This window comes from Charadrius vociferus, unplaced genomic scaffold, assembly GCF_000708025.1.
Source record: "Charadrius vociferus isolate BGI_N301 unplaced genomic scaffold, ASM70802v2 scaffold79, whole genome shotgun sequence".
NCBI classification, from domain to species: Eukaryota; Metazoa; Chordata; class Aves; order Charadriiformes; family Charadriidae; genus Charadrius; species Charadrius vociferus.
Window position 1 is genome coordinate 831,291 of NW_009650182.1, and position 16,030 is coordinate 847,320.

At 40.3% G+C, this 16,030-nt stretch overlaps 1 protein-coding gene across 2 annotated transcripts; it reads right to left on the bottom strand.

Moving 5' to 3' along the window:
- Positions 1-1,069: 1,069 nt before the first annotated feature.
- Positions 1,070-12,693, bottom strand: SDCBP (syndecan binding protein (syntenin)). 2 transcript variants are annotated; one of them, XM_009892769.1, is made up of 8 exons: positions 12,611-12,693; positions 9,419-9,497; positions 6,885-6,994; positions 6,392-6,550; positions 4,726-4,901; positions 3,308-3,479; positions 2,647-2,738; positions 1,070-1,781 (listed from the first exon to the last, which is right to left on the bottom strand). In XM_009892769.1, the coding sequence occupies exons 1-8, from the start codon at positions 12,659-12,661 to the stop codon at positions 1,727-1,729; spliced, it is 894 nt and encodes a 297-aa protein (XP_009891071.1). In that variant the 5' UTR covers positions 12,662-12,693; the 3' UTR covers positions 1,070-1,726. The 2 variants fall into 2 exon arrangements, with proteins under 2 accessions (XP_009891071.1, XP_009891072.1); XM_009892770.1 differs by having other exon boundaries at positions 12,629-12,661.
- Positions 12,694-16,030: the final 3,337 nt, after the last annotated feature.

A 16,030-nucleotide genomic window follows, 5' to 3' on the forward strand; every position in this document is an offset into this window, starting at 1 on the left:
CCTTTGAGTGTAATGGTTTTCCCTCAGTTACATAACTGAAAAATTCATTTGAGAAACAGGAAGCCACAGGACAGACTCTTGACAGGCACAGCTGAACTTACACTGCTAACCTTAACAGTACTCTGAAGTTTAGTAATCCTAGATTGCACAGCCAAAACCTGGAACAGAGCACTAAAGAAAATCATTTGCTAAAACTGGTATTTAACTTAAGATCACTTAGCTTTTTAAAGTCTCAGTTGAACACACCTATGACCTAGTCTGGTAGGTTGACCCCAGCCAGCAGCTGAGCCCCCACAGAGTTTCTCACTCATCTGCCCCACAGCAGGACAGTTAAGAGAATCAAAGGGCAAAAGCTAGGAAAATTTGTGGGTTGAGATAAGAGATTTTTACATGAAGAGGAAGCAGGAGAAAAAAAAAAAATTATGCAAAGTTAGTACCTCACCACCTCCCACCAGCAGCAGTCTCCAAGCAACAGCTACTTTGGAAAGACTCCCCTCAAATTATTGCTGAGCATGACGTCAATTTTTTCTTTGGTCAGTTTGGGTCAGCAGTCCCAGCTGTGTCCCCTCTCAGCTACGCCCAGCCCCTACTCCTGGGGGCAGAGAACAGGGTGAGAAGCAGAAAAGACCTTGATATAGTGCAAGTGCAGCTCAGTGCAAACACATCGGTGTGTTATCATCAACACTGTTTTAGTCACAAGTATCAGAGACAGCACCATACCAGCTGCTATGACAAAAGTTAACTCCATGCTAACCAGACCCAGTAGACTCAGCAAGCGGCAAACAGTTTTAAAATGAAATTGCAGCTACGCCATTAGCATGCTTTGTAAAACAGCTGGGCTGCTATTCCACATGTTAATCTGAATGTATGAAAAATTAAGCATATATCTTGTCTGAAGTATCCCAGACCTACCCTTTCAAAACATTGCATCATCACAGGCAGTGAGCTTATTTAGAAAGCTATTTTTAACTGTATTTCCTACCTATCTTGTCTTTGTTGTTGGTTGAAACTAACTTCAACAAAACAAGCCTGTCTTAGCTTATCTTAAGAAGTATGCATACACAGTAGCTAAAGTTTCAGTCATTTATTTGGTTATTTCTGAATTCTTAAGAACATGGTTAAGGCGAGAGATAAGCATATTAGTTACAATTTGTATAACAAGTAATAAAAAGATTTGAGTATCTGTACACTACTTTAATATGCGTAATGATGCCTTTAGCTATATTCAGCTTAGCTGGCATTCTTGTGTAAACAGGATTTACTGGAACAAAAAATTAACTAGTACTAGCCATACTTCTAATATGCTATTTCAACTCTACTTTTGCAAACAGAAAGCAGTAAAAATACTCATTTGTCTTAAACATACAAAGCACAGCATTGTCCTAGGTAACAACACGTAACTTTGCAAGTGATATCCGGTTCCTTTAGTTCCGATGGCTTATAGTAGTAAAGTAAATAAAAGACCTACGAAAAGAAGTCATAACACAATTGGAATTTCACATTTGTCAAGCATATAAGGCTACAAGTTTTACAGTTTGTGAATAAACGAGATATGTTGAACTGTAACATTCCCAGCCATTATAGATGCAAATGCTTGATGCAGCATATCTTCTCTTAGCCTCCAGAAAGGCTCATGTGCAGAAGAAAGAAATCACTGAGTATAATAGCCCAAGTTTAGTGGAATCATCATTATATATAGATGTGTGCACACATACATGATGCAAGTTTAGACTTCAGGAACAGAGTGATCCATCAGGCTTTTCATAATGCTAGTTGCCATCCTAAAGAAAAGGAAAAGGCATTCAGTTTTGTAAGACAGCTCTAGAAGACCATAAAAGCTTCTGATCAGGGTATCTTTGTCATTGCTAGCCCTTTCATACAATTTAAAAGTTGGCCTTTTGCTCCACTGTTTTTGACAACAAATATGCTGCTACAGAAAGCTGCACCAAGCTGCACACACGGAAGAGAAGCCCAAGACAGGCAACGTTTATTATTAGTAACTGGGCTGTGTTATCAACATCTTTCAGAACGTGGGCACGTGTGCAAGTAGAGCAGCATCACAAGTATGAGGGAAGGCAGGCAGGGGGAAAGGTGGCTATTAGATGGAAAAATGCTTTGTAGCAAGAGCATACCACATGGAGGGGGAAAAAAAAAAAGAGACATAGACTCAATTATACCTCAAGCATTATTAATTTCTAGCAACTTCAAAAACATGGAGAGATTTAGCTGTAGAAACCCACAGCTGCCAAAGGATTAGAAAAGACCAGTTATATCCTGCCAAGAATCATGCTTACGTCACCAGAATTAGTTGCACTAGAAAGGTAACTAATACTTCTGTTATACACCTACTTCAAAGTTCTCAGAAACTCAAGTTTAGTCAAATTATGTTTAGAAAACGGTTTTTCCAAGAGAAAAGGCAAAGGAGCACCACTAAAATAGGAATAGTTTGAAAACGGAACCAAAACACACCAGTTTGACTAAAACATCAGATCAAGCAAATTTTCAGACTCTCCCCATCCCCTCTCCAGCCTTCATGTTAAGTTTGTAATTAGGTCTTATCATGCGTACATTTTATTCAACCTACAAAAAATAGTCGCTGCCAACTTGATTATAATTAACACCATGGCTGCTTTGTTTATTACCTACCTCTTTATTATATACTCATAAATACTGGAAGGCATGACAGTAATGGTCACTACATTTCCAGCTGTTGCCAAGATGTCTGCAATCTGGGGGTCCTAGTATATAAACAAGAAGTCATATGAGCAACATTACTCGAGCTGACTAATAAAGCAGCAGTTCAGGAGCTTTTTCTAGACACATTTCACACAGCTTAAGAGACCCACAACTCCTTGCTTGGAGTATTTAACCTTCAGGACAAATCACTCAGCCTGCAATACCACTTCATAGCTGTTTGGTTACCAGTATCTTGCACAAACTGACTGACTAGAGAAGGACACAGACATTATACACAAAATTCCTACTAGAATTTGACACAGGCTGGCAGGAGGAAGCTTATTCTTTGTTTTGCCAGCAAAGTTAAACTAAAGATAAAAACTGAGGGTCAGCCCAGCCAGGTAGAGGCAGAGAGGAAGAAAATGAGCTGCCCTGCCTACAGATAGAAAACTGCAAAGCAGCCTCAAAACATACACGTCTGTCCAGTCAAGTTAAATTACCTCTCATGATTTACTTGCTTAATGAACATTGAACAATATATCACAATCCTTTTCCCTCTCCAAAACACAGTTACTGTATGTACACAAAAAGCTCACAGCTATCCATACCCACCACATACTACTTATTTTACCTTCAATCCAATTACATTCTGGCCATTAATTTCACAGATGTTGTGCTCTGTAAGAAGTCCATTTCTTGCAGCAGAACTGTCTTTCACTATTGAGGTTATTTTTCCATTCTTGAATATGAAACCAACATGCCCTGTGCTGTCCTTATGCATAGTAATAATTCGTTCAAAAGGCCTGTAAGACATTTAAAATGCAAACCCATGTTTTCAGCCTATTAAACCACAGAAAGAACCACACACTATTTCAGCATCTTTGACTTAAAGTAATTGTACTCTAAAATTACTCAAACCCAACTACTTTTCTTTGTAGTTGATGTATAACTTCATTTTGTTAATATTGTTATATTAATAAATACTTGTTTATAAACCTTGTATGTTTTCCCTGTTCCACAGACATTTCATCATCTGGATTAATCATAATAACAAAATCCCATACAACATCCACCCACCCACCACAACCACCAACCAAACACAAATGTCCATTAAAAATTAAGTTTTCTCTACAAACTTTACAAGGCAGATAAAATAGCACAGGCAGTTTTAACAGCTGTGAGTAGGCCACAAGATTCTGGAGTACAAGCCTTCCCCAACAACATCTCTACTGCTTTACAGACAAGAAACCTTTAAATTGTGGCTTTAAAAGCAAGTAAATTCAGGAAGGGGATGAGGAGTTGGGCATAGAAGTTGTAGACAGAGCAGGAAATCTACTACCATGGTATTTTTGATTCAATACACGATAGAAGTAGCATGCCCTCCACTGGGTCAAACTTAGTTCTTAAACAAGAATGAACATTGAAAAAGCTTTGATATGTTTAGCTCGTCATATCATGTATCATCTGTGTTTTCATAGCCTACAGACCTTATGTTGAATCTGACCTATTATTACTACATACAGCTAGCTACGAGCTCATTATTTAACACAATTAAAAAGTCTGTATTGGTTCATCAAGCATACTTTTAGCAAAACCAGCATTAATTCATACATAAGCAACAGAGTTCACAAGAAAACTATCATGCTAAATAAAAATGCAAGTGTATTCATTAGTACAGTGAGTATTTTGGTACCACCTTTTATTACTTTTTCAACTAGTATAAGCAAAAGTCAAGTTGTGTCTGAAAAAAAAGCACAGAACTCTTGAATTCAGAGTTTAAATTTGACTTGTGCTACTGCTCATTAGTTTACCTTGAAAAGTGTTATGCCTCATCATGCCCAGGCAAGTCTGCACTGGAAGTTTGCAAGTTAACAACTATTTTGACTGTTGCCCACAAAAGGGAACATTTCTGAGGATCTTTACTATCGAAATACACGGACAAACAGAATCTGTTATGCCTGCAGCCCTGCTCAAGTAAGGGGAAGACACAGACCCCACAGAATTACTCTGAGATGGATAATGACAACCCGTATCTGCAGTTGGCTTTACCTGTCCCGAATGATCATCGAAATCCTTTCTCCAGAAGCCTGTTTCAGAACTTTATGCGCTTTATCAGAACTCCATCCCGCACAGTTTTCACCATTGATCTGCAGAACTTGGTCCCCAAACCGCAGACCAGCGAGGGATGCTGGAGAGTTGGCCTGAACTAACTGGACAAATATACCCTATAAAAGAGAAAAGAAAAAAAAAAAAAAGTGTGTAGGGGGTAGGAAGATGAAGACCCAGTGACAGAACACACAGCCCTTTAAAAAGTTTCCCATTCTCTATGTAATATCAACCAAACAGACAGAAGGACGTGCTAATTATCTCTCCTTAAGAGGCATTTTTTAAATTTCCGTCTTTTTTTAGATGTCTTTAAGAGACTGACAGATAATTAATGCTAGAATAAAGTTTGGAAATGGACAAATCCGTTCTGTCTAGATCTCTAGACGTTAAAAAAAAGCATAACATTAAAGCCTTACTCAAAGGGGTAATACTACTCTGCTTTAACAAGAAATCTGAGCAACTGGGTCAAGACAGACTAGTGGTGAATTTGTGTATGTCCTTGTGCATTTAACTAATAATTCCTTTGTCAGACATCAGAGTCTATATATAGCTGAAGAAATAGAAGAGCAATGCTAGGAACTCAATGGCAGGTTTCCCCTTCTTTCACAACCCCATTAATTTTCAACTTTTTAATCAATTATGATTTGCTAGCACCTCAGGTAAAAAACCAAGGTGTTAAAAAACTATTTCTAGTCGAAGTAACCCTGAAAAAAAAGTAAAGCTTATCAAGGCAAATTGTAGGAAGTGCCTTCAGAGGAACAGGGGAGGGGGTGGATTTAAAAATACAAAAAAACCCACACAAAACCAAAACATACCAAACAGCAACACCATCATCCCCCCCAAAAACCAAAGCAAAACCTGCTAGTCTAAGAAAGCTTCAGTATTGCCTGGGTTAGGAGAACTACAAAAAGCACTTTAACCCTATATAAAACCTCGAGTCTGATATTTTTTTTAAAAAGTGTTCAAATTAAAAGGCCTTGCCAAAGGGGAAAAAAAAAAAAAAGCCAAGAGTAGCATTTTCCACACTGAGAATCAAAAGACACTGAAACAGGGAAGCTCTAGAGCAGGTTTAGGATCTTCTTGCAACTATGTTCATGTCAAGTGAAACTCAGAAGAGCCTACTCTGAAATGACTCAACATATAGGCAAGATGACACCCTTACTATCCTTACTTTTCTCACCAGCAACACACTGCAAGGATCTATAAGATAGGAGCTACTTCTAAGCCACAGGCAGTTCTCTCCATAGTGTTAAACTTCAAGCACTGCCCAGTGTTTCCACAGACAGAGATAAAAGTCTTGAACTGCTAACAAGTATCACAGCAGCTCTGCAAGGACAATGTCATGCTCTAAAGTGGAAAAAAAAAACCAAAAAACTTACAAGTATTTTTCAGGTGTCACAAGACACATGACAGTAAATTGCCGCTGTAAATTTAGATCCTAGTCTGGACAGCTGGAAATCTAGTTGCTGATGTAATGAAGGATTTTAAAATTCTGATAATGGATAAGCAGCATTATACAGAAGACAATTTTGTGACCATACACTAACTTCTCTACTAATTTAATCCAGCAGTAAGATCTCTATAGGCAAAAGCAAGCTTCTGTACTTACATTATCAACAGACTTAAGGCGAAGTCCAATTTTGCCATCTTGATCTTTACATAAAATTGCTTCACGGATGCCTTGCTTAATTTCTGCTCTGCGAATTCCAATATCATTTCCAGTCACTGGAGCTACCATGTAATTAGTAGAAGGTCGTGTTACCAGTTGCTGATTAAAACAAAACAGCCAGTCAACTTAGTTTCAACTTTTTTAAATAGCTATATGTCAGTTTATATGAAGTGAAACTGAAAAAAAAAAAACAAAAACACACACAAAACACCAAAAACTACAACACACAAGCTACAGCTCTTCCCCACCCCCCCAAATTGGAAATACACTGCTCGGTTTAAGACCAGAGAAAAATGGGCACTGTTACTTAAAACAATTAATTTATCAGTCAAGTATGGTACTTAAGCCAAATAGCAGTCTACTCTCTAGAAAGCAAAAGTATAAAGACTAAATATATATATAGCATTCTAAAACGTGCTTGACTGGTACCTACACCCTGTGGCTGCGCAGCTGCTGCCACTGGCAAGTTTCTCTGCACCTCTTCCTCGTTGAGGCTCAGGCCCATATACTGAGAAAGTTCTGGGTACAGTCTGGGGTATAAGCCTACAGGAGAAAAAGAAAACAGGAAAACCCCATCAATACATTTGTTGCTTTAAACAGAACAAACAGTTACTGCTGTCACACCTACAATTACTTCAACAAATCTTGTGCTACTGTAATGTATCGAACTTGAAAATTACGATGGAAGATGCGCTGGAATCAGGACTGTTATTCTAGCCCAGCTTAGAAAAGTAACCTGAGGAGCAACACTTTTGAGATAAAGAGCTTACAGAGAACTTTTAGCTTCATTTACTTCATTCATCCTTTACAGCACAAATGACATTAGACACACGGTGATAAGTTCCAAAAACAACATCGTGCTGCAGTCCGTGAAGGTGTGCTCTTCCTCCAAAGCCTTCAGGCCATTAGTGGGGAACAACGTTCCCTCCCACCCCCACACCAGGTATGCTGGAGAAAACACACACACACAAACACACACAGAGTCCTTAAAATATCCAGCAGGAGACTCCTCTACGCCCGAGAGGAGTGGGTTGCAGGGAGCGGGAGGAAAGGAAGTTAAACTGACACACTTGTCAGACCTCGAGTTGAACCACTCTGGAAATAAGTTTGAGATCGCTCTTGACATTCCACAGATAATTAACTGGTAGGATTTAACAAGTGGCAGTTATGAGAACTCTTAAAAGTCCACCCGCTGTTCTCACCAAATCAGTTGTGACAGAAAAGGCTGCTCAGAAAGTGAGGCGGTGAAAGGGATGGCCTTGGATGCAAGCAGACTCCCCAGTTCACAAAGCTTAGGTTTCTAGTGTTCATTTATGGTTACGTGCATAAAACCAGCTATTATAAGAATCCACATTTGACCAGAAATGGAAAGTAACTTTTCTGGGAAGGAACACAAAGGTCATTGCAACATGAATTCCAGTATAACTGAGAGACTTTTGCTCCTTAATACTTTCAGTGGTCATGTTTGCATACTGTTTCACATGAGAGCTGTCCTGTCTGATCTTATTTCCAGACTGATCTATCAGTTTGTAGCTTCACCAATATTGATAACTCAAGTTTTTAATTAATATTTCTTCTATGGCTGTCTTTTGCTTATGTTATCAAGCCCCTAAGATTATACACAATTAACATCGCACAAGACTTCTGCAGCTACTTGATTTTTCTCTTTTGTTCTTCGAAGACCACAACATAGGATGCATCTTTGCTAGCCGTTTTACATTCTCATTTACAGAGACACTTCCAAATAGCAGAAAACGTTCTCATTTACAACAGAGACACTTCCAAATAGCAGAAAACATCCAAAAGTTCTTGATGTTGTATATTCTCCTGCCTCTTCCAGGACAGAGGTATTCCCATCAGGTTTAGATGGTGTAAGCCTCCCTTCTTTTGGGATATATTTGAAGAGTGATTAATCACTCTTCAGCCATACACAGCTCCTGAGCAATTCACACATAAGCTGATGTCAAAATTGTCATTTGGCCAGCAGGCACAAAAACTGCAGAATTTAAACTCTGGACAGCAGAAAGAATGCTGCCAAGAAGAGACTGCTGAAGCCAACTCAATTCTGGTCTGGTGAGGTTAGGCCAGGTAAGTATCTACAGAAAGGATCTACAAGAGGCAGCTCTTTGGTGAGCCATACAAACTCCTGCCCTAAAGTCATCTTAAACACACCAGCACCAAGAAGAGAACCAGAGACAAAGTTACATCCACCAAGCTTTAATCTCTGATCCACTAGCACTTTTGACAGTTGTTCCAGCACTGCTGCTAGTCATGCTGCTGCTAGTCATGCTGGTAAGAGGCTTTAGGCCTTTTAGACCAAGCGTAACTTACTAACCCAGAGCTCCGATCTCAAACATACCCACACACCTTTGGGGATGTACATGTGCACAGGAGAAAAGGAACAGAAACAGGTACAAGTCATTCAGCTTTAGGTCTGATGGATTTCCCACTAGACATTTGACCACAAAATCTGCTGGAAGCCTTATGTTGATAGCATGACAAGATTAAGTCCCACCTTCCTGGGCACTTCTCTGTTCACAGAGATTCATGTTTGTCTGTTCCTAAGCAAGCTCATATGAAGAGGAAAGACACTCAGAATCATGCTAGCCTCCAAAGCTTACAAATATGCATGTGATAAATAAGGACAACTAAGTGTTTGAGGTAAGAGTTAAGAAGAGTTGAAATGGTACCAACAGCAAATCTTGTTACCCTAGGCTCACCTGGAAAAGGTTTTGAAAAGTTAAGAAAAGGGTGAGTGTTTGCCGCAACTTCCTTTTATAAGCAAACACTATTTTTTGACTCCTATAGCACTTTGCCAAGGTGGGTGTTGGCATTTCCAAAAAGGCATGGCCTCACCCTTTGTAAATAGGGTTACATATTTATAGGTATTTTTGACTGTACTGTTAACTTTATGATTTCATAACTGCTTTCCACAACATTAGGATACTATAAGGTACACAAGCTTACCTCCATCATGAGAAACAGGAGCAGAAGCTTCAGACAAGATTGCCGGATTAGCTGGATTTGAAGAAAAGGCAGTCTGAGCCTGAAAGCAAAGAGACTCATACATTACCTTGTACAAGAAAAAAAAAAAATCTATGAAGTCTTTATTATGCAGGCAGGACACTAAATATTTTTGGGTTTATTGTACACGCTATTCATCTTGAAGTTCTGAAGTCAGTTGTTTTCTTTGAAATAACTAACTTCAATATAATATGCTGCAGTAGTATCAAACTACTTTGGTAGATCAACTTGTATCTTGCTCAGAGACAAGGCTAGAGTAGTAATGCAGAAAGGCTTTACTGTCAACTTGTTCTGGTTTTGTCATCAAGTAAATTAAAGAATCTTAAAAGACCCTTTAAAAACTTGGCTGACAAACCGTTATAAATCTAAGTTTTAAGGTATGACATTTGGCAGAGTACTGTTTTCAGCTGGATAGCAGCCATTTTTATCTCTTCACCATTTACAGATGTTACTCGTGAGTTCTACCATAGTCCCTTACAGGTTGCAAGTTCCACACAATCCAATGCTACTAGTTTAATACCTTCTGAAAGAAATGGACCATCTAAGACTTTTTTTTTTTTTTTGCAGAAGTTGCCACTATAGTGAACAAGCTAAGCTTAATTTCTATACTGCTTACTGGCAAACAACTGTAAGAGACTGTATTAAAATAAGCCAGTTTCCTTCCTTCTCGATATCTCAGCTACTACTTTTTTGGCCTTGCGTAATCATGAGCAGTGAAAAACACTGCCTTACAGAGGCCTGTTAAGTGTGATGGAAATAGCTATCCCCACAGCTTTCCTGAGGTTGAACGTCAAAGGTGGAGGGGAAATTACTAAGTGCATAGTGAAATATTATGCCGAACAGGACGCATAAATCATCTAACACAACCTGACGGTCAAATTACTTAATGTTTTTAAGGAAATCAAGCTTAAAAATAGAAAACTTCATAGTCCTGTATTCTCCAGGAAGTTGTTTTCGGAAAAAAGTTTCAGAGCAAGAATGACTCATTATTTTTCCAATATCAGACATATTTAGAAGAATAGCTTCCAACTCAAATGCTGGACAAAAAGAACAGGATAGAATATTTAATGTAACAAGTCTGTTTATTTCAACCAGCAGTCACTTTAATCTCACTCGCTAGTTGTGGGTAAAGACTTTGTCTTTCAGTACTCTGCCCCCTTTTCTCCTAAGAGCGCTCTCAGACGTATTTAAAAAGACAGCACTTTTATAATGCAGTCTTTGGGAGAGGCAAGTAATTTAGCCTTTGCTAGCAAAAATATCAGTGGAAACAGAATGGCTCACTCTTGAAATCACAGTATTTAGCAACAACAGTATTTACTTCCCCTCTCTCACAGCTACACTCAGTAGACAGCCCATTATCCTCCGTAGGGTAAGATAGGTAGGAGTGAAATGCTGTCACCTAACAGCTGAAGGACAATCGTCCCCATTGACAATGGCAACAAGAACACCCAAGCCTCTCCACTGGGGATCTGTAACTGAATGCTCTTGGCTCTACCTCCCTTCTCCCCCACCCCCACAAGAGTTTTCTCACACGCTGTCTTGCTTGACATCCCACTTATCAAGTGGTAGAACTTTGTGAAAACCTAATTTAAATTTTGAGTGGACACTCATCTGTAAGTACGACAGCAAGTATCTGTCCCACATGAACTGATTTCTGGAAATCAGACCTTTGAGATTACAGTGTCACCCGAGGACTAAACTAGTTTAACTGAACAGTTTGTTATGCTCCCTACAGAAAGCACTACAGGGTTTACTCATTTGTCTGTGAAACACCACAATAGACTACAGGCGCAGTCACACAAACAAGGCACTTCTGCCCGAGTTCATAAGCCCTTCTGAGCATATGGGCAAGACAACGTACAAGAAGAGTCCCTGCTCTATAAAATGACAGAACGTGTATCTATGGTTCAAGGTTTACAGACTCAGCATAGAAATACCCAGTTTTTCCTCACTGCTTCATTCAGTGGTCACAAAAGTTAAGTAGTAGAAAGACCACATTTAATATTTTTAATTACAATATATAAGCTCTAGCAGCTGGTTGTTAAAAGGCTGAAGGAGCACATTCTTGGCTCCAGGCTAGGTGTTTTTTTGGGGTTTTTTTTTTTTTTTCTTCAGTTCAGCATTACCTGACTGTAGATAAAGGACTCTGGTAAGATAAGAAGAATGGAGCAGGCAGACACAGCAAAGAGAAATCCCAACACAGTGCCCACAACGGATCCCCACCCCACACATACAAACACCAGTGAGACAAAGGCAGTCCACTGTGGGACAGCACAGGGGAGTTAATAAGCTGTTCTGTGCAGTTAGCTTGATTGCTTCCCAATGAGGACAAGGACAGAAGCAGCAGCCACCTTAAAATGCAGTATAACACATTGCTGCTGTTTAAACTGGGAGAGAATCCAGTTTAGGTTTAGGAAAGAAAAATGGAAGCTAAGTAAAATGCTGAAGAAAGCAAGGGAACTCCTTGTAAAATACATTCATGTCAAATTTCACATGGAGTTTTATCCATTAAAGTGTTTTTCATTATTTTGTTTCACAGATTTTTTTTTTTCCTCATCCTGTCTAATAATAAAGGTATGAATATTCTTACACATAAAAGATTTTAAATAAATGCGATAATCTTGGAAGCATCGAAAGAACCGGTCACCACCATGAAATAGCCAGAGGACAAGTCTGTGATTCCAGATGACGTTAAGACAGTCAGTAATCTTTTTTTGTACCCAACTGACCATGAAAACTTTCTGCCACAGCTTTGGACACAAGGAATGAGACACAGCAGGTTTATTAGTTCAGTCAATACCTATTCACCATGTCAGAGCTGAAGTATGGGAAGAGACTGACTATGTTTGTCTACTGAAGACCCAATATCTATACTTCAAAAAAAACCAAACATGTCAACACATTAAAGACAAATGGCTATAAATTAATATATAAAACAAAATAAATATACTCAACAGTGGTAAAATAAATATCAATCATATTATACCAAGCTACAAAGTGAATGGTTTTTCTCCTTTTAGAGTATGATAGTAAAACACAAACTCACACCTGCAACAGAAGTCTCCCCTCTCCTCGACTAAAAATCATCACATCTATTACTGTCATCAAAAATCATCTTATTAAAGCCCACCGTACCTGAATAACTTTGTCCACCTTCAGATCTTCCAGGGAAGGATAGAGAGACATTTTGATGCAGTTTCACTGGGTAGAGGGAAGACCAATAAGAAAGGCGGGGGGGGAAGAGAAACAAATAACAAGGTTAGTCAGAGATATTTATTTAGCTTTACAACTTTAAAAAAAAAAAAACACACAAAAAAGCAGACATAGTGTTAAATAAGTGATCTGTGACCTGCCAGTCAGTTCATCTGTGTCCTGCAAGTCTTAGCACTGCAGATAAATTCCATTAAGACTACCCATTTAATCTATTATCAATAATAGCCTTTGTGTAATAGGCTTTATTTAATATACTTAGTGTCGTCAACGTTTAGGTCTCAGCAATGAGAAAGCCTATACAGAGAAAACCTTTTCACATGAAGTAGTGCAAAGACAGACTTTAGGAGGCCAGGACGCAATGATGATGAAGGTTAAGAGGAAAAATCTAATCACCCTCCCCCTATTCCTCCTCTCAACTGGGACAGTATTTTATTTATAACTGTGGAAGATTTCACTCTGTTATCCACAGTATCCAAACACTTTAATCAGTTCTGATGTTCCAGTAAGACACCACTAAAGAGAACTGGCTTCCCATGGCCGTTTGCAACAGATTAAATTCCAGCAAGAGACCATAAAGCAGCCAGATTCAGTCAGTGGCGAGTTTCAAAACACAGGGAAGCTTCACACTGGCTCTCATGTGATGTTGGGAGAGCCCTGTGACAACTTATCAGGAAGTAATAAAACAGAAAAGAAAGGGAAAAAAAAAAAAAGGAAAAGAAAACAAGCAAAAACAAAAAACCCACTTCACATGATCCTCTAAAGCACCACACTGACATCCAGCTCTGCTGGAGCGGAGCACCTGAGGCTTCAGGAAATCCCATTTTTGCAGAGCTCCCTCACTCACATTCTCACTGAGGTCAGCTGAACTTTTCAAAATCATAATTAAACATTTAGCACCAACATATGGGAACATTTTAATGAGGGGCGAGAGGGACAGAAACAGAAGACAACAGAACATGATACAGTTTTGCAAGTTATACAAGGCACTGAGAACACAGTTAATGAGGCAGCTCTATTAAAAGCTTTCAGTCTGGGGATTCATTTTCTCATCCAAAGAACAGAGGTCCTTATTTGTGTAGCAAAGCAGAAGAAAATCCAGACTAAAAGTGACCACTGCAAAAATCCTTGAGCTACTGCTTTTCTCAGTGCAGATATTAAGTTGATTTTTTTTTTTTAAAGACCACACACACTGATGCCTAATGTGATACTGCAGTAACACAAAAGACATCTCTTCGTATTACACTAAGCTCATCTACAGCTTTTCTACTTGTTCAGAGTCCCCAGCAGCTCCAGTATCACGTTAAACTACAATTAAAACTTCAAAAAAGCATGCCCTAAATGTGACAGAGATCTAGAATGTGAACGCGTGGCCAGTTATGTTGTAATAATTAATTGCCGCTGACATTTTTGTCTAATTGTTGCAACTAAACCAAACACAGTTGAAGCCTGGAAGCTTTATAAATTAAACATACATATTTAAAACCAGCTTTAAAGTTCTGTTTTTAATCCAGCAGTGACCCGAAACAGTCAAGTAAGTGCTTTTGCTCATCCGAAACGGGCAAGAGCAAACACAAGCCCAAGCCTGGCAAACCCCCAGCTCAGGTAAAAGCAGTGCCCGGACACTGCATTCTGCTGCCAAGACCAGGCAAGTCACACACAGCACGAGACTCGCCATGTACCTCTACACTCCAGCTGCCCGAGACACTCAGGTGCCGGTCCAAGCACTGGCACACGTTCAACGGGCAACCTCAACCTTCCTCTAGTTTACAAAGAGGAGCATGGTGCTTTCTGCAGAAAAGTATTAGCAAACCTAGACATGTATTAGCTCTCAGATCACATAAGACAACACTCCAGCAGCTTGTCCTGCCACTTTACAACCCCCCGGCCACCTCCTCTCCTCAGCCAAGGGCTCACAAACCCACACGTTAGTCACCGCCACCAAGGAGCTGCCGGGTTAGCTCCCTCATCGTAATCTCACCGGTTACTATTTTTGGTTTTCCAACTAAACAGCCAGAATAACTGTCACCACTGTAACTGCATCCTATGAGCTTGTAACTTTGCACATGGTATTTTCAATTTTTATACGGACAGTTATAACACAAATACCCCTTGTTTGGTAACATGAGAGCCAAAAAAATATTGTATTTATTTTAAAATACAATTTTGAATAACAATTGACACTGTCAGGGACCACCAGTAATCACAGGAAGTTGTCCACGACTTCTGTGCAACGTTATCCACAGTATAAACAAGTTTCAGCAGGCACTTTAACAGCCTTAGGAGCTGGGGAGTAGCCACCACAAAATGTGAGTCACTATAACCTCCTTTTCTCCCTTAAAACTCTACACCACTAACAGAATAATTTTCCTTGATCATTTCCTCACAAGACACAGGAATATGGAACACGAGTGTTTGGCAAAGCAAAAGTGGAAACCAAAGGAAGAGCACAGGGCAGGAGGGACAACCCTAACTCCACCAGCGACCCACAAAACTGGGTGGTGAAGACCTCTCCCTGTTTCTCAGCACCCTTGGCTGGGAAGTCAGACCACCGGTGGCCCGGTGTCCGTGAGCAGATGCTGCCTGCTGAAGGGAAGTGCCGGGCCACTGGCTGGAGACCCATGGAAAGGTGGCCGGAGAGGTGGTACTTGTGACACCCTGGGGATGCCAGCAGGACATGTCACGGGTGGGAGTGATCCCGACCTGCCCTGGGTGGCACGGCTGAGAGGAGACGGGATTCCTGACTCACTCTCCAGGTCCGAAAGCACAGAGCTGAAGGTAGTGCGGGATCCAGATGAACCCCTGAGACTGCTGTCTCCGCAAGCACCAGCGGCCTATACTGGCGGAAGGGGAAAAAACCCACACCAAAACAACAAAAAAACACCACCCACAAGTGTCTTCTGCCTGTGTGCCGTGGAGAGATTACAGCAGGTCACAAAGCCAGCACCTACACTGAGACGTGGTGTTTCCACTGCCAAAAGTTAGAAGCTCATGAACCCGAAAGTTCACCTTTAAAGCAGATCCAGGACAAGACCTCCTGGAGGTCAGGCTGAGACACCGGCAACCGAGCAGACGTTTTGCAAGACGCGTCCTCTGCTAACAGCTCGGCGCTTCCCTTCTGATACCCACCTAATTAACCTCTGAGCAATCGCTCTTCTTACGCACTTCGCTCCGAAATCTGCTGCCTCCGTTTCCGACCCGCAGCAGGGCCCGCTCGCCCAAAAAGGCACATCGAACCCACTCCACAGAAGACACCCCCCCACAACCCCACGACCACGGGAAGAGGCGAACACAGACAGACAGACCGACCGACCAAACACACTGCCGCCTATTTACTCGCTGCCT